At 42.6% G+C, this 19,084-nt stretch overlaps 1 protein-coding gene across 16 annotated transcripts in view; it reads right to left on the bottom strand.

Moving 5' to 3' along the window:
* rimbp2b (RIMS binding protein 2b) overlaps window positions 1-19,084 on the bottom strand; it is a 276,812-nt gene that overhangs the window by 92,599 nt on the left and 165,129 nt on the right. For 15 of the 16 annotated variants that reach the window (XM_061986076.1, XM_061986078.1, XM_061986082.1 and 12 more), the window contains 2 exons: window positions 14,582-14,665; window positions 2,625-2,714 (listed from right to left, as the gene is read on the bottom strand). In XM_061986076.1, coding sequence (XP_061842060.1) covers window positions 2,625-2,714; window positions 14,582-14,665 — 174 coding nt within the window. The remainder of the gene's footprint in view (window positions 1-2,624; window positions 2,715-14,581; window positions 14,666-19,084) is intronic. The other variant, XM_061986072.2, reaches the window with a different exon arrangement.

Here is a 19,084-nt window from a genome sequence, read left to right as displayed (position 1 = left end):
AAGCGGTGTATTGCGGCAGGTGTTGTGCCGGATAACACACCCCCGCCGTAGAATGCACCCCTTGACTGTTGTGCCGGATAACACAGCCGGTGTTTCATTGTTTACATTTCCGGAAGATCACAGTCAAGCTTTACCATTGGCCTGTGGAGAACTGGGACAACAGAGACTCTTACCAGGAGGACTTTGAGTTGGATACGCAGACGCGGTACCGTGAGTACTCTTGCAGCTGCGGCTTCCAAACATTTGATCGCTTGCCCGTACGTGCGTGCCGCTATGTGCATGTCACGTACGTAACTTTGGGGACTTTGGGGAAATATATGTGCTGTATGAACTTTGGGGAGGTGAACGGTACTTTGGGCTGTGGGATTGAGTGTGTTGTGCAGGTGTTTGAGTTGTATTGGCGGGTTATATGGACGGGAGGGGGGAGGTGTTTGTTATGCGGGATTAATTTGTGGCATATTAAATATAAGCCTAGTTGTGTTGTGGCTAATAGAGTATATATATGTCTTGTGTTTATTTACTGTTTTAGTCATTCCCAGCTGAATATCAGGTCCCACCCGCCTCTCACAGCATCTTCCCGATCTGAATCGCTCCCACTGCCCTCTAGTCCTTCACTCTCACTTTCTTCATCCACAAATCTTTCATCCTCGCTCAAATTAATGGGGAAATCGTCGCTTTCTCGGTCCGAATCGCTCTCGCTGCTGGTGGCCATGATTGTAAACAATGTGCAGATGTGAGGAGCTCCACAACCTGTGACGTCACGCGCATATCGTCTGCTACTTCCGGTACAGGCAAGGCTTGTTTATCAGCGACCAAAAGTTGCGAACTTTATCGTCGATGTTCTCTACTAAATCCTTTCAGCAAAAATATGGCAATATCGCAAAATGATCGAGTATGACACATAGAATGGACCTGCTATCCCCGTTTAAATAAGAAAATCGCATTTCAGTAGGCCTTTAACCCATTTACATTTACATTGATGGAATTTGAACACATTTGTCCAAACATACATAAACATTTTTTTTAAACTCTTCAATTTCTGCATCAAATGCCTCCTACAACATCTGAAAGGTGAATTTTTTTTTTAGGTTTTTCTATATTTGGGTCTTACAGGGTTATGATTTGTACAATTTCAGAATGTGCTTGTTCTATTTTTAAACAAAAAAACAATCTGAAGTTGTCTTTATTCTTTAGTTATCGTGCCGTGATTTTGACCACTTGGGAATAGATCTAAAATGAGTTTGACACCCCTGCTCTATATGCTAATATCGAGTAGGAACGTAATTATCCAAGTAAGTTGGGCTTAAAGGCCGACTGAAATGCGATTTTCTTATTTAAACGGGGATAGCAGGTCCATTCTATGTCATACTTGATCATTTCGCGATATTGTCATATTTTTGCTGAAAGGATTTAGTAGAGAACAGCGACGATAAAGTTTGCAACTTTTGGTCGCTGATAAAAAAGCCTTGCCTGTACCGGAAGTAGCAGACGATATGCGCGTGACGTCACAGGTTGTGGAGCTCCTCACATCTGCACATTGTTTACAATCATGGCCACCAGCAGCGAGAGCAATTCGGACCGAGAAAGCGAGGATTTCCCCATTAATTTGAGCGAAGATGAAAGATTCGTGGATGAGGAAAGTGAGAGTGAAGGACTAGAGGGCAGTGGGACATATATATATATATATATATATATATATATATATAGACATATATATACTCTATTAGCCACAACACAACCAGGCTTATATTTAATATGCCACAAATTAATCCCGCATAACAAACACCTCCCCCCTTCCGTCCATATAACCCGCCAATACAACTCAAACACCTGCACAACACACTTAATCCTACAGCCCAAAGTACCGTTCACCTCCCCAAAGTTCATACAGCACGTATATTTCCCCAAAGTCCCCAAAGTTACGTATGTGACATGCACATAGCGGCACGCACGTACGGGCAAGCGATCAAATGTTTGGAAGCCGCAGCTGCATGCGTACTCACGGTACCGCGTCTGCGTATCCAACTCAAAGTCCTCCTGGTAAGAGTCTCTGTTGTCCCAGTTCTCCACAGGCCAATGGTAAAGCTTGACTGTCATCTTTCGGGAATGTAAACAATGAAACACCGGCTGTGTTATCCGGCACAACAGTCAGGGGGTGCATTCTACGGCGGGGGTGCGTTATCCGGCACAACACCTGCCGCAATACACCGCTTCCCACCTACAGCTTTCTTCTTTGCTGTCTCCATTGTTCATTGAACAAATAGCAAAAGATTCACCAACACAGATGTCCAGAATACTGTGGAATTTTGCGATGAAAACAGACGACTTAATAGCTGGCCACCATGCTGTCCCAAAATGTCCTCTACAATCCGTGACGTCACGTGCCGGCGTCATCAAATTTAAAATTGCACTTTAGTAAGCCGTATTGGCATGTGTTGCAATGTTAAGATTTCATCATTGATATATAAACTATCAGACTGCGTGGTCGGTAGTAGTGGGTTTCAGTAGGCCTTTAAATAACCGGCTACTAAAGATGGCTTCCCGCAACATTATGCATGCAAATTCAATGCTGGTTGGTTTAAAATCTGGAATGACAGCAATTGTACATCTTCGTTGTCTCTTACCCGCTCATATTCAGATGATTTGTGGCCGCTGTTGAAAAACTGGAGGCTTAAGTGTGTGTTCTCCTGGAGAAAATCTTGAAGCTCATTCTCCTAGACATAAAGAGGCATGAGAAAAATGATGTTTAGACTAAAGGACGTCGCACTGAATTATTGGAGATAGATCCAGCGTTAGTCATCTTAATAGACTTCTCAATGTTTTGTCCTGCTATAAAACATACTCTTAACAGTTGTGTATGTCATTATCTGATGTAACTTCCATATAAGTTCCAACTTGTACCTTTTATAATGTTATTCCTAACCTTAAAATGAGGCAACGTCTTTGTGTGGAGTTTGCAGGTTCTCTCCATGTGGCTGTGTGGGTGTACAACATGTCACAGTGGATCAGTGACATACCCCCCATCCAACGCCCTTGAAGCAAATCCCTTAGAGGTGATGGACGGCTGGGCAGCGCCTGAAGAGCTGCAGCCTGCCACCGTAGCCCCCACTCCCTCCGCTCTGTTGCAACTCTCGAGTTGTATGTTGTAATATGTATATGTGCTTTGCTCTGTTTTTTTTCCCACTCCAGACTGGGCCCCCTTAGGAGCCCAGTCTAGATTGTATTTTTTTTACTCATCCTCCCCCAGCGTTTACCTTTTTCCCATCTTTTACAGGGCGCCTTGTGGCGAGCCATCAGCGTTCCTGTTTGTCTCACCTTGAACGGATTTAGACTTAGACTTCATTTTTATTGTCATTCAAATTTGAACTTTACAGTACAGATAAGAACGAAATGTCATTACATCAGCTCATGGTAGTGCAGAATGAAAAAGCAATAAGGTGCATATATAAATAAATAAATAGGTTACTATACAGATGAATATATTGCACTTTTTCATATGCATCCACGTTTATGGATGTACAAACCCCGTTTCCATATGAGTTGGGAAATTGTGTTAGATGTAAATATAAACGGAATACAATGATTTGCAAATCCTTTTCAACCCATATTCAATTGAATGCACTACAAAGACAAGATATTTGATGTTCAAACTCATAAACTTGATTTCTTTTTTTGCAAATAATAATTAACTTAGAATTTTATGGCTGCAACACGTGCCAAAGTATTTGGGAAAGGGCATGTTCACCACTGTGTTACATGGCCTTTACTTTTAACAACACTCAGTAAACGTTTGGGAACTGAGTAGACACATTTTTTAAGCTTCTCAGGTGGAATTCTTTCCCATTCTTGCTTGATGTACAGCTTAAGTTGTTCAACAGTCCGGGGGTCTCCGTTGTGGTATTTTAGGCTTCATAATGCGCCACACATGTTCAATAGGAGACAGGTCTGGACTACAGGCAGGCCAGTCTAGTACCCGCACTCTTTTACTATGAAGCCACATTGATGTAACACGTGGCTTGGCATTGTCTTGCTGAAATAAGCAGGGGCGTCCATGGTAACGTTGCTTGGATGGCAACATATGTTGCTCCAAAACCTGTATGTACCTTTCAGCATTAATGGCGCCTTCACAGATGTGTAAGTTACCCATGTCTTGAGCACTAATACACCCCCATACCATCACAGATGCTGGCTTTTCAACTTTGCGCCTATAACAATCCGAATTGTTCTTTTCCTCTTTGGTCCGGAGGACACAACGTCCACAGTTTCCAAAAACAATTTGAAATGTGTACTCATCAGACCACAGAACACTTTTCCACTTTGTATCAGTCCATCTTAGATCAACTCAGGCCCAGCGAAGCAGACAGTGTTTCTGGGTGTTGTTGATAAGCGGTTTTTGCCTTGCATAGGAGAGTTTTAACTTGCACTTACAGATGTAGCGACCAACTGTAGTTACTGACAGTGGGTTTCTGAAGTGTTCCTGAGCCCATGTGGTGATATCCTTTACACACTGATGTCGCTTGTTGATGCAGTACAGCCTGAGGGATCGAAGGTCACGGGCTTAGCTGCTTACGTGCAGTGATTTCTCCAAATTCTCTGAACCCTTTGATGATATTACAGACTGTAGATGGTGAAATCCCTAAATTCCTTGCAATAGCTGGTTGAGAAAGGTTTTTCTTAAACTGTTCAACAATTTGCTCACGCATTTGTTGACAAAGTGGTGACCCTTGCCCCATCCTTGTTTGTGAATGACTGAGCATTTCATGGAATCTACTTTTATACCCAATCATGGCACCCACCTGTTCCCAATTTGCCTGTTCACCTGCGGGATGTTCCAAATAAGTGTTTGATGAGCATTCCTCAACTTTATCAGTATTTATTGCCACCTTTCCCAACTTCTTTGTCACGTGTTGCTGGCATCAAATTCTAAAGTTAATGATTATTTGCACACAAAAAAATGTTGATCAGTTTGAACATCAAATATGTTGTCTTTGTAGCATATTCAACTGAATATGGGTTGAAAATGATTTGCAAATCATTGTATTCCGTTTATATTTACATCTAACACAATTTCCCAACTCATATGGAAACGGGGTTTATATGTTATATTGTCTTTTTTATTCCAGCGAGTTAATCCATTTTGGGGGGAGTTGAGGGGATAATTATGATGAATTTGTGCTGAAAACAAAGTTTTGTTGTACTTGTGCAATGACAATAAAGACCTACCTACCTACCTACCTTCATAAGTGTCATTCAAAAGTTTAGTTTCATGCAATACATTTCAGGGTGTGTCCAAACCATTGGCGTTGTTAGGCCTATTTTAGGGGGGCTCAAGCCCTCCTAAAATATTCTTAAGCCCCCCTAAATAATTTGGTGTTGTTTTTTTGTTTTTTTACAAATACATGCCGACATAGTCATTATAAAGTGTCCCGAATATGAGTTTTAATAAATAATCATATAACCTGTTATTATTCACTCGGTTTCCCCTCACTTCGTAGCGTAAGGTAGAGAGCCCCTTTAGTGTGTCGGTATCCAATCCATTCCACTTGTTCATATAGAAAATGCCCACATCACTCAAATTCCAGTCCGCATTTTCTCTGCGACCTTGCTTGCGGTCCTGCAGGTGTACGAAGCACATTATCTTCCTTTACAATGAGTGAAGCGGCACAAAACCTTGTGTGTGCAATTGTAAATAATTTAGTTTTTAAATGTTGTGTTTCTTGTAGAATCTATATAAAGTAATATACATTAGCCTATTGTTAAAATAATGAAAAAAACATTATTATATATATATTTTTTAATGTATTGTTACATTAATAGCTGTTGTATTATTATAGGATGGCTTGTTAAACATTTCATAGGATTTTCAGAGGGAGGAAAAACCAAGACATTTAATATAAAATGTAAAATGAATAAATACATAAAAAGAAAAAGAAAAAAAATGGTTAAAAGCCATCGTCCCGGGGAGCATTTCATTTCGTCCCATGCATTTTTTTTAAATAATAATAATAACAATGAATAATTTCTAAGTCTTTGTTTGCCGTTTGTGAAGTTTTGTGCTTGTGCGTAACGTTCGCTCGCATCCTGTGCATCTCCTGGTGGCTAAGCCCCCCCTGTCCTTAAAAGCTAGTGACGCCCCTGGTCCAAACCTTGCAAAAGCAGCAATTTGGGACCCTAAAGAGTTTCTGACGTAGTACAAATTACAGTCAATTTAAAGTTTACTCTCCCTGTACATTGATAAGACTGCAGGCCTCTCGCAGCACTAACACCATCAGCCATTGGGACCCTCAAACGCGATTGCGTCAGGAAGACTATTTGACGTAAAAAAACTAAGCCAAAGAACTCATGCAAGTGGTGCTGGAAGGGAAATGTATTGATTTTTTGTGCATGTTTAAAGGGTATATTCATTAAGCACAGTTACTGCACAAGTATTAACATGCTTAGCATCAACTGTCAAGGACAGGCTGCCATGACCAAACAGAAGCCTGAGGACGATATTATGTTACTCACACTTGCATCAGAGATTGGCTTTTTCCTTCATGTTTTTTAACACACATGCAGACGCACACAAACACACACGAACATGCATTTTGTCTGCTTCAAAACCAAGATTGCGTCGATAGTCCTCTTCATAGTCATTCATTCCTTTATTTACAATGTGTGCGAGCTATGAGTCCAGGTGTTTACTTTGAAGGACTAACATTCCTATGTACTCTAGTGTTGTCAATATTTTAGTACCGGTACCAAAATGTATTTCGATACTTTTCGGTACTTTTCTAAATAAAGGGTACCACAAAAAATTGCATTATTGGCTTTATTTTAATAAAAAATCTTAGGGTACATTAAACATATGTTTCTTATTGCAAGTTTGTCGTTCAATAAAATAGTGAACATACAAGACAACTTGTCTTTTAGTAGTAAGTAAACAAACAAAGGCTCCTAATTAGTCTGCTGGCGTATGCAGTAACATATTGCGTCATTTATCATTCTATTATTTTGTCGAAATTTTGAGGGACAAACTGTAAAAAATAATTATTAATCCACTTGTTTATTTACTGTTAATATCTGCTTAGTTTCTCTTGTAGCATGTTCTATCTACACATCTATTAAAATGCAATAATCACTTTGTGGAGGGCGGCGTGGCCTGCGGGCCTGCCGCGGAACGGGGTGTGCAAGGACCGGCCTCGAAGACAGCGACAGGTGAGTGGAAGGCCCAGGTGGGCCTTGTTATCTAATCACCTGTCACCTTTATTAGCAGCAGCCGGTACGAGACACGTTGTTGGAGTTGGAGTGGGAGCCAGAGGGAGACACAGACTCAGAAAAAGACATTTCGCTGGAAAGCAAAAGCCTGGCACGATTTATGAAAATAAAACAGTGTTGTACCCTGAAATCCGGGCTCTCGTGGCAGTGTGTGGTGGTCCGAGAAACCCACTAGAGGGCGACCTCTACACACTTATTCTTCTGTTGTTTGATACTTTGCATTAGTTTTGGATGATACCACAAATTTAGGTATCGATCCGATACCAAGTCGTTACAGGATCATACATTGGTCATATTCAAAGTCCTCATGTGTACAGAGACATATTTCCTAAATTTATAAACATGATATGAATTTTAAAAATTGGATTTTGTGACGATAAAAAATATCGATGCGATCATAGTAGTATCGACTAGATACGCTATTGTACTTGGTATCATTACAGTGGATGTCAGGTGTAGATCCGCCCATGGCATTTGTTTACATTCAGGGTGCTAGTTTGCTGTTAGCGGTTAGCTATTGTATCCTCCTACGGTGTGTAGTGAAGCATGTTTAGCTATTCCTCGTCCTGCAGGGATGATACTTGTAGGAAACTTACTTTATTTAGGATTAGTGATTTAGAAGTAGCTAAAATACGGCCGACTGCGAATGGACGTTTGCCGCTAGCTAGCTAGCCATGTCTTAAAGCACCTCTTCCTGAGGGCGTTTCAGTGTTATAACTTCATTTTTAACGTTAGTTTTTAGGCCAAAATGCGTCCGTTCGGCCTTTTTTGTCGACACACTGTGTCAGCTTGTAAGTACTCTGTGTATGTGCGCTGCCGAACATGCTCCTCTCCTCGTAAAACCAGCAATGTCATGCCTGGGAACCGGTACTTTTCAAACAGACTATAGTACCGTTTTTGATTCATCAGTACCGCGATACTATACCAGTACCGGTATACTGTACTGTACAACCCTAGTATACATTGGAAGAACAGTGAAAAACACAAAATTGACTGGAACAAGTTATCTAGCTGATTCTTGAGCCCTCAACGTTTTAACAGAGGCAACCGCCATAATCTAACAATGTAGAAAACACCGCAATGATTCCCCTCAGTGAAATTACAGCATATGAATAATAAAAGTGGAATTGCAGAGTATTGATAGGCTTGGTTCCTAATCGCGTGGGTTACGTCTAGACACGGCCTGACTCATGGCCACAGATGTGTGCTTAGCATCCACCAGACTGACGGATGAATCAGTGGTGCCATTTGACAGACCAATAAAGCAAACATTCCACTTTCTCTAAGCTGGCTGGATGCAGTTTAAGCAGCCTCAGTAGAGGCATGTACACAAACACACGCAAAACAACACACTATTTGTCTTTGTCCAAAAGATCCTGAACCAGTCAGCCTATTGAACTCGTCAATTAAAAGTGGAAATCCAAACGTTACATATGATACTGTTTTTTTTCCCAAGATGGCACTAGTGGCTGCTGGTGGCAGGAGCTCTGTGCTTTTGTGTCATCCTTTTGTGTTCCTAATGTTTCCCTCTTGTTTTCATGTGGGTTTTGTTTCACCTTTTTGGTTCGGGACAAGGGGTGGCACTTTCGTGACTTCTGCGGAGCTTTTTTGTGAACTTCTGGATGTGCCTCCCGGGAGCCTTTTGGCCATGGAGACCAGCTGCTGGATCTCTGCCACACCAGAGTCAGTTTGGAGAGACCGTAGGAGATGCGGATGAAGAGATAGGGCTGCGGAGCTGGCGCTGAGTGCCGGGACGGACAAGCTTCACAGTGTCTTGGCTGAATGAGCAGGTATCGGACACCTCGGTCTCCTTGGACGTATCCTCGCTCATCCATGCAGACTGGACACTGGCCGAGAGTTGGTGGGCGGCTGAGGCTGGAGTCGGCTCTCTTGGTTGCTTTGTTGGGTCTGCTCCTGTCTCTGGCCATGCTGCCCCCACCCCAGCAGACGATGGCGTAGGAGTGGCACTTTCGTGACTTCTGCGGTGCTTTTTTGTGGACTTCTGGATCTGCCTCCCGGGAGCCTTTTGGCCATGGAGACCAGCTGCTGGGTCTCTGCCACACCAGAGTCCGTTTGGAGAGACTGGAGGGGATGCGGATGAAGTGACAGGGCTGCGGAGCCTGGTGAGGGACTTTGCTTGAGGGACAAGCTTCCCAGTGTCTTGGCTGAATGAGCAGGTATCGGACACCTCGGTCTCCTTGGACGTATTCTCGCTCATCCATGCGGACTGAACACTGGCCGAGAGGGTGGAGTCGGCTCTCTTAGTTGCTTTGTTGGGTCTGCTCCTGTCTCTGGCCATGCTGCCCCCACCCCAGCAGACGATGGCGTGGAACACCGCAGAGGCCACTACAGTGTATATATATATTTATATATACACACATATTTTTGTTGTTGTTGTTTTAGTTGTACTTTTGTGGCTGGTTGCATCAGCTCTGCTCTTTTAATGTCTTTAATGTCCTTTGTGTTCTTTGATGATTCCCTCTTACACACATGTTTGTGTGCTGTGGCTATGAGTTTTTTTCCCATTGGCCTCAGTCCAGACCGCCTCTCAAGGGGCCTAGGCTTAGACTGAATTTGTTGCATCCCCTATCATCCTGGTACCCCCCTCACCCCCAGAGAGGAGTTGTACAGTCTGATGGCATGTGGAACAAAAGAGTTTTTGAGTCTCTTAGTCCTGCACTTGGGATGAAGCAGTCTAGCACTGAACAGGCTCCTCTGGCTACTGATAACGGTATGCAGAGGGTGATGATGCTCAGTAGTTTTTCCACAGTCCTCTTCTCTGCCACCATCACCAGTGAGTCCAGTTTTATTCCGATCGTAGAGTCGGCCCGCCTGATAAGTTTTTCAAGTCTGGAGCTATCCTTCTTAGATGTACTGCCCCCCAGCACACTACGATGTAGAACAGAACACTGGCAACCACAGACTGGTAGTACATCCACAAGAGTTTTTTGCAAATGTTTTGAAGGAGCGCAGCCTCCTCAGGAAGTACAGCCTGCTCTGTCCTTTCCTGTACAAGTGGTCCGTGTTAACAGTCCAGTCCATCTTATTGTCCACCCACACCCCGAGGTACTTGAATGAGTCCACGGTCTGCACCTCGACCACAATAGGTTGTGACCTTGGACTCGACCGCCCAAAGTCAATGACCAGCTCCTTGGTCTTTGACGGATTGAGCTGCAAGAGGTTCCTGTGGCACCAGACAGCAAAGTCCCTCACCAGGCTCCGCAACTCCTCCTCTCTGACGTCCCTGATGCACCCGACGATGGCTGTGTTATCCGCAAACTTCCGGATGGGACACAGCTCTGAGTTGTAAGGGGCGCCGGAAGTTGGCAGACCCGTCAGCGATCCTGTTCTGTCTCCCTGTCTGATCTTGAATGGGATTGTGCTGAAAATCTTAATTTGCCCTCGGGGATTATTAAAGTATTTCTGATTCCGATTCTGATTCCGAGTCTGAGAGAGAACAGGCAATCTTTGGACGGGCAAGAATGTGTGTGTTGATATACTGTAATGCACGGCGTGAGGCTGATATACAAACGCTGCCAATCACACTTTTAACAGAAGGCGTTGTGTTTGCAAACAGCGTGCCATGAAAGCTAAAGGGAACACGACTGCGTGCTACTAACACCGGCGAGCGAGCTCAGTGTGACAGGACGGAGACACTCTGCAGCCCCCTTGTTGACTCTCCCTGGCGTCTGCCCACGTATTGATCTTTGATTAGCACTGATACGGTACATATTGGAGTGACACTTGCAAAGCCGATGCCGGTTGCCACGGTAACAGCACAGCCAAGGGTCTAGCGACGCACACTTCATTCGCCGGAGGGTGGAGGTGCCAGATGGCAATGGCTGTGTGTGCTGTCACTCCCACAGATGATGTGTACACTCGGTAACTGAACATATATTAACAGACATGACATCCGTAGTTGAAGAAGACTTTACAGTAACTAACACTTTAAGTACTCATGGCAGGCTATTTGTTCACCTAAAAGGGAAATAAACTGCTTCTATGAAAATGTGAAGCGTAACATGACCAGCCAGGGAAATGTTACAGTCAACTACACACATTTTAGTCAGGTTAATGGCAAGTATGAACTTATTCATATCGAGGTGATCAGAAAAAGCTATGTGTAAACCAGTGTCCTATTCCAAGTTGTGGTGTCAAACAAGTTCTAACGTCAGATTGATCACACTTTTGAATTGTGATTAACCGCACTAAATGTCTTAGTTGCATAATTTAAGATACCTGTGAAAAACAACCCATATTCTGACATTAAATGCAATTGTATTTCAGAATCTCATACACAAACCTTTCCTTTAATGTTTTACTTGAATGTGCATTATTTATTTTTTTTAAACTTGATAAAAGCTTTATCTAAAGTGCCATCCAGGTTCATTTTTAAGCAAAATTTGTCACAGATCCATGACTGCCACAGGCAGAACTGAGTAACAAGAGACTAGGAATGTTTGATGCCAATACTGGCTCACCTGCACTGGCTTCCTGTGCACTTAAGATGTGACTTTAAGGTTTTACTACTTACGTATAAAATACTACACGGTCTAGCTCCAGCCTATCTTGCTGATTGTATTGTACCATATGTCCCGGCAAGAAATCTGCGTTCAAAGAACTCCGGCTTATTAGTGATTCCCAGAGCCCAAAAAAAAGTCTGCGGGCTATAGAGCGTTTTCTATTCGGGCTCCAGTACTCTGGAATGCCCTCACGGTAACAGTTAGAGATGCTACCTCAGTAGAAGCATTTAAGTCCCATTTTAAAACTCATTTGTATACTCTAGCCTTTAAATAGACCCCCTTTTTAGACCAGTTGATCTGCCGTTTCTTTTCTTTTCTCCTCTGCCCCCCTCTCCCTTGTGGAGGGGGAGTTACACAGGTCCAGTGGCCATGGATGAAGTGCTGGCTGTCCAGAGTCGGGACCTGGGGTGAACCGCTCGCCTGTGCATCGGTTGGGAACATCTCTGCGCTGCTGACCCGTTTCTGCTCGGGGTGGTTTCCTGCTGGCCCCACTATGGACTGGACTCTCACTATTATGTTGGATCCACTCTGGACTGGACTTTCGCTGATATGTTGGATCCACTATGGACTGGACTTTCACAATATTATGTCAGACCCACTCGACATCCATTGCTTTCGGTCTCCCCTAGAAGGGGGGTGGGGTTACCCACATATGTGGTCTTCTCCAAGGTTTCTCATAGTCATTCACATCGACGTCCCACTGGGGTGAGTTTTTCCTTGCCCTTATGTGGGCTCTGTACCGAGGATGTCATTGTGGCTTGTGCAGCCCTTTGAGACACTTGTGATTTAGGGCTGTATAAATAAACATTGATTGACTGATTGATTGAATGCAGTTGTGGTAACATTTTAATATTAAGTGCTTTGAACTTCATTAATTTACTTTTTTACATGGTTTTGTTCGCACAAAGAGGGGACCTATGCACGAGGTATGATTTGCCTATAGGGAGAGGCGGCTCTGCACAAAGTACACCAGTCGGAAGTCTCCTCACTCATGTTAGCAAGGGCGTACTTGATCACTGACCGTGTAGCAAACCACGCCGCCTTCTAGGTGCCACAATCAGACAGTCCGTTACCCCATACTCTCTGAGCACTCCCCACAGGACTTCCCGAGGGACACGGTCGAATGCCTTCTCCAAGTCTACAAAACACATGTAGACTGGTTGGGCAAACTCCCATGCACCCTCAAGGACCCTGCCGAGAGTATATGTACGGAATAATTCTGGTTGTGAGAACCGACCTCGAAGCTATTTTATTTGGTACATGGTGAAATGATAAGTGTGACCAGCAGATGGCAGTCAAACATAAGAGATGCGTACGTGTAGACTGCAATATGACTCAAGTACACAACACCAACATTTTATAGGTTCTATTGAAAATATAGAACATTACACACGGCGCTCAAAAATATATCAAAATGTTTTAGTACAACTTTGGTAAGCTATGAAGCCGCACCTCTTGATGGAATGTACTGTGCTTCAACATACGGGTATTATTATGGTATTTAAACTGTACCCATCAAATTTGAGGAAAAAAACATATTTTTACATATATTAGCTGCATATATATACACCGGTACGAAAAATTTTGTAAATATTTATTTACATCCCTTAATTACTTCCAAATGGTGTCTTTTACCCTGTAGTAAAACGGTTGATCCAACAAAACAGAAGTCATCGTCATGGACCCACTATCTGCGGAAACTAGCTCCCTAATCAGCTAATGGTAACAGACTCAATAACTCCATGGTGATGTTTTGGTAAATTTATGAAACTGAAACAATACAAAAATAATCCCATTGTAAGTTAATAATACTACCACAGACACTTGTAAATGTATTAGCATATTCACTAATGGTAACGACGCTAGCTTGATCAGATTAGCACATACAAATATGCATGAAAACACTCCTACAGACATCCAACATAGGATGGTTAAGTAAATATGAATAGTTTTAGTTATATTGTAAAACTTACAAACGATGCTTGGAGTGATGAAGGAAGAATCCTTTTGAGCAGAAACGTTGTGGGCGGTTATACTTCCGGTTCAAGGCACGAAACAGGTAGTATATTTTCAAGGACCTCAACAAAGATAAGACGACAGCACGCAGACGAAGCAGAGACAAGGCGAAATCACAAGGCCCAGCACATTCCGTCACGTATTGTGCGTACTGGAGCTGCTTTGCATGATGTATGTGACCACTCCTTTTAGAGGCGGCCTCAGTTGACTGGGAAACTCCTGAATAAATAGAGGGACGCGGGAGCTGTACCTTAGAGCGTAGGGCGAGACTGTGACTAAGTGTGCAGCTCCATGCGTTCTCCTCATGAGCTACATTGAGCTCTGTCTCTGCATGATTCCTTGCTTCTTGTCTGTTTAATAGATGCCATCAGTGTTGACAGGTACCATACAGATTTGTTTTTTGTATTGTTGGTCCAATATGGCTCTTTCAACATTTTGGTTTTTTTTTTAATATAAATTCCACAGTGTTATGTGATGAAAAATAACCATTTTGCCATATTTTGAAATGCAAAAGGTATGGCATGAACACCTCCACGCTTGCTGTGCTACCGGGTTAGTTTTTACAACGCCTCCTCACTCTTGACTGCTACTGCAAGCAAGTCCGCGTTCTCTGCCGGACACGGCCATGTTAATTGCTACCATTTGTCAATTTCTGTCATCGCCTCTTGAGAATCAAGCTATCATTACAGAAAGATGGAAATTCATTTTATCAGAGGGGATATTTAAGAGCCCGAATCAATTTTTTTTCTCACTCAGAGGCCAAGGTGTATTTTTCAAACACTTACCAAAGTCTGACATGTTTGATTTTTTCTCTTCACCTCCGCCTCGAGCGATTTGCACTCCTTTCTCTTGGCGCTGATCTCGGTCTCCTGGAACAGAAAACATTGCACGGCTTCTGATCAGTCAAGAATGAAAGGGTCCAGAGATAATTTGTTGCGGGGTTGCCATAAAACAAGTAAATAAAAGGATATCAAGGGGCAACATTTACAAACCCCGTTTCCATATGAGTTGGGAAAGTGTGTTAGATGTAAATATAAACGGAATACAATGATTTGAAAATAATTTTCAACACAAATTCAGTTGAATATGCTGCAAGACAACATATTTGACGTTCAAACTGATAAACTTTTTTTTTTTTGTGCAAATAATCATTAACTTTAGAATTTGATGCCAGAAACACGTGACAAAGAAGTTGGGAAAGGTGGCAATAAATACTGATAAAGTTGAGGAATGCTCATCAAACACTTATTTGGAACATCCCACAGGTGAACAGGCAAATTGGGAACAGGTGGGTGCCATGATTGGGTATAAAAGTAGATTCCATGAAATGCTCAGTTATTCACAAAAAAGGATGGGGTGAGGGTCACCACTTTGTCAACAAATGCGTGAGCAAATTGTTGAACAGTTTAAGAAAAACCTTTCTCAACCAGCTATTGCAAGGAATTTAGGGAATTCACCATCTACGGTCCGTAACATCATCAAAGGGTTCAAAGGATCTGGAGAAATCACTGCACGTAAGCAGCTAAGCCCGTGACCTTCGATCCCTCAGGCTGTACTGCATCAACAAGCGACATCAGTGTGTAAAGGATATCGCCACATGGGCTCAGGAACACTTCAGAAACCCACTGTCAGTAACTACAGTTGGTCGCTACATCTGTAAGTGCAAGTTAAAACTCTCCTATGCAAGGCGAAAACCGTTTATCAACAACACCCAGAAACGCCGTCGGCTTCGCTGGGCCTGAGCTCATCTAAGATGGACTGATACAAAGTGGAAAAGTGTTCTGTGGTCTGACGAGTCCACATTGCAAATTGTTTTTGGAAACTGTGGACGTCGTGTCCTCCGGACCAAAGAGGAAAAGAACCATCCGGATTGTTATAGGTGCAAAGTTGAAAAGCCAGCATCTGTGATGGTATGGGGGTGTATTAGTGCCCAAGACATGGGTAACTTACACATCTGTGAAGGCGCCATTAATGCTGAAAGGTACATACAGGTTTTGGAGCAACATATTTTACCATCCAAGCAACGTTTCCATGGACGCCCCTGCTTATTTCAGCAAGACAATGCCAAGCCATGTGGCTTCATAGTAAAATAGTGCGGGTACTAGACTGGGCTGCCTGTAGTCCCATTGAAAATTTGTGGCGCATTATGAAGCCTAAAATACCACAACGGAGACCCCCAGACTGTTGAACAACTTAAGCTGTACATCAAGCAAGAATGGGAAAGAATTCCACCTGAGAAGCTTAAAAAATGAGTTTGAACATCAAATATCTTGTCTTTGTAGTGCATTCAATTGAATATGGGTTGAAAATGATTTGCAAATCATTGTATTCCGTTTATATTTACATCTAACACAATTTCCCAACTCATATGGAAACGGGGTTTGTAAAAAAGTAAGAAGTATACCTAAGCAGCCTCTTCTATTGGGTTTTACATACTAAAATCTTCATTTCAGAGTGATAACATTAAAAGTTTGTCTTTATACATTTTTCTGATTGGTCCTGATGTGTGCTGCATCTCTTGTCAGCAGATATTAGGTCACACAAAACAAAGTATCACCTCAAATCACCCCCAACTCCTGTGAATTTCCCGATTTCATTCCATCAAGCGCTGGCACGGGCTTCTGAAAACAACACTCACCTTTTAACAAAACAAAGTCTACATCACTTCCATATGGATGATGACTTATTTGGCCTGTGTCAGCACCATATGCTTTTCTCCTAAGTGGGCCACAGAAAAGGATGTTTTTGAGTTCATTACTACACCCACACACACACACACACACACACACACACACACACACACACACACACACACACACACACACACAGCACAATGGTCCCTAGTCACACCAAAATAGGCTTACTATGCATATGATGAGATGAAAAAATTACTAGACTTTAAATCACACCTGGGCAAATTAAGGCCCGTTAAGCTTTTCAATCTGGCCCGCCAGACATTCCCAAATAAATTTGGTAACACTTTAGTATGGGGAACATATTCTAAGTATAAGCAAGTAATTCATGGTGAACATGTTCCCCATAATAAAGTGTTACGGGCAACATATTCTAAAAAATTTAAAAGTTAAAGGGGAACATTATCACAATTTCAGAATTGTTAAAACCATTAAAAATCAGTTCCCAGTGGCTTATTATATTTTTTGAAGTTTTTTTCAAAATTTTACCCATCACACAATATCCCTAAAAAAAGCTTCAGAGTGCCTGATTTTTGTCATGTCTGTGTGATCATGTTTTGTTTTAGTCATGTTCGGTTTTGTTTTTGGACTTTTTGTGCACTTTTGTTGTTTTGTCACCATAACAACCATTAGTTTTCACCTGTCACGTCATGCACCTGTTTCACGTTTTGAGTCACGCACCTGCTTTCACTAATCATGTCTATAGTATTTAAGTTCATTGTTTTCAGTTTGTTGTCCTGGCGACATCCCGCATTCATACCCCTGTCACACTCTGTCTACCTCTGCGTACTTCATGCCATGTCCAAGTAAGTTTTTTTTATTAATGCCACAGTTAGTGTTTTTGTTTAATTGTTCACAGTTTTTTGCCCACGTGCAAGTCTTTTTGTTTCGTTAGTCAAGTTTGTACATCCGCCTTGAGCGCGCTTTTTGTTCCTTTGAAGCTATTGAGCCATATCGGTTTGAACCTTATGCAAGCGAAACCGACGAAAACGACACGACAGCCAGCGACACGGGAGAAAGCGAGGACAAATTTGGCGATCGCCTTCTAACCAACGATTGGTATGTGTTTGTTTGGCATTAAAGGAAACTAACAACTATGAACTAGGTTTACAGCATATGAAATACATTTGGCAACAACATGCACTTTGAGAGTGCAGACAGCCCAATTTTCATCAATGAATATATTCTGTAGACATACCCTCATCCCCGCTCTTTTCCTGAAAGCTGATCTGTCCAGTTTTGGAGTTGATGTCAGCAGGCCAGGGAAGCTAGGGTCGATATTCTTCTCTTGATCATCTTCGGTGGCATAAGGGACGGTGTGAGCCAAGACATCCAGGGGGTTTAGCTCGCTCGTCTGCGGGAACAAACTGCCGCCATTGCTTGCCGTGCTACCGAGGTCCTTTGTCCCTGAATTGCTCACACACTCCGGCAGATTCAATGGGGGTCTGGCGGCAGATTTCTTTGACTTTATCCTTGGAAATGCATCTGCTTTGAGTGTCGCAGGATATCCACACATTCTTGCCCTCTCTGTCGTAGCATAGCTTTCGTCGGTAAAGTGTGCGGAACAAACGTCCAATTTCTTGCCACTTTCGCATCTTTGGGCCACTGGTGCAACTTGAATCCGTCCCTGTTCGTGTTGTTACACCCTCCAACAACACACCGACGAGGCATGATGTCTCCAAGGTACAGAACACAGTCAAAAAAACGGAAAATAACAGAGCTGATTTGACTCGGTGTTTGAGAAAATGGCGTTGTGACGTCATCGCTCCGAGAGCGAATATTAGAAAAGCGTTTAATTCGCCAAAATTCACCCATTTAGAGTTCGGAAATCGGTTAAAAAAATATATGGTCTTTTTTCTGCAACATCAAGGTATATATTGACGCTTACATAGGTCTGGTGATAATGTTCCCCTTTAACCCTGATACAGTTAATGAGAATGACTTATATGGCAAAAACACAGTTTGTAATGTTTATACAGTTATGGTTTCAAGTTGGGTTTGGGAATTAGAAAATATGAATCACCTCTGTTACCCTGTATTAAACTTATATGAATACAAAACAAGATTGCTATTCTGACAGATGTTCCTTCAACTCAATGGGATTTTAAACAGCGAAAGCAACACAATCTAATCAAAAAGTACCCATGTGTACACTACAAGGCACTATTATATTGGCTCTAAATGACAGGGAGAATTACACAGAGCCTCCACAGACAGCTTGTCATCTCCCATGCGGGCGGGCTTTTAAAGTGAACATTTTCCAACAACCAGACGGCAGCGGCATCATGCAAACGTGCACAATGAATCTTTTCACTCACAAACGTGTCCGCAAACACGGCTCTCAGCCTTCTTGGAAACACATTTGCCAATGCTCAATTAAAAATTCCTTCTGATGCAAGATTCAAATGGCTGCCATTGTGAGTAATGAGCTACCTCATAAGTGAGGAGGCGTTAGCGGCACGCCAGATGAAGATGGATGAGGAAGACCATCTCTTTAAGCTGGATCAAGCTGACACTAATGCAAATAAGGTGCAGAATGAACGTCTAGTCTCTTACAGAGTGCGTAGCAGGAGGCACAGTTGAACATTTGTGACT

Source organism: Nerophis lumbriciformis, linkage group LG12 (assembly GCF_033978685.3).
Source record: "Nerophis lumbriciformis linkage group LG12, RoL_Nlum_v2.1, whole genome shotgun sequence".
NCBI classification, from domain to species: Eukaryota; Metazoa; Chordata; class Actinopteri; order Syngnathiformes; family Syngnathidae; genus Nerophis; species Nerophis lumbriciformis.
This window is presented reverse-complemented; position numbering and strand designations above follow the sequence as displayed.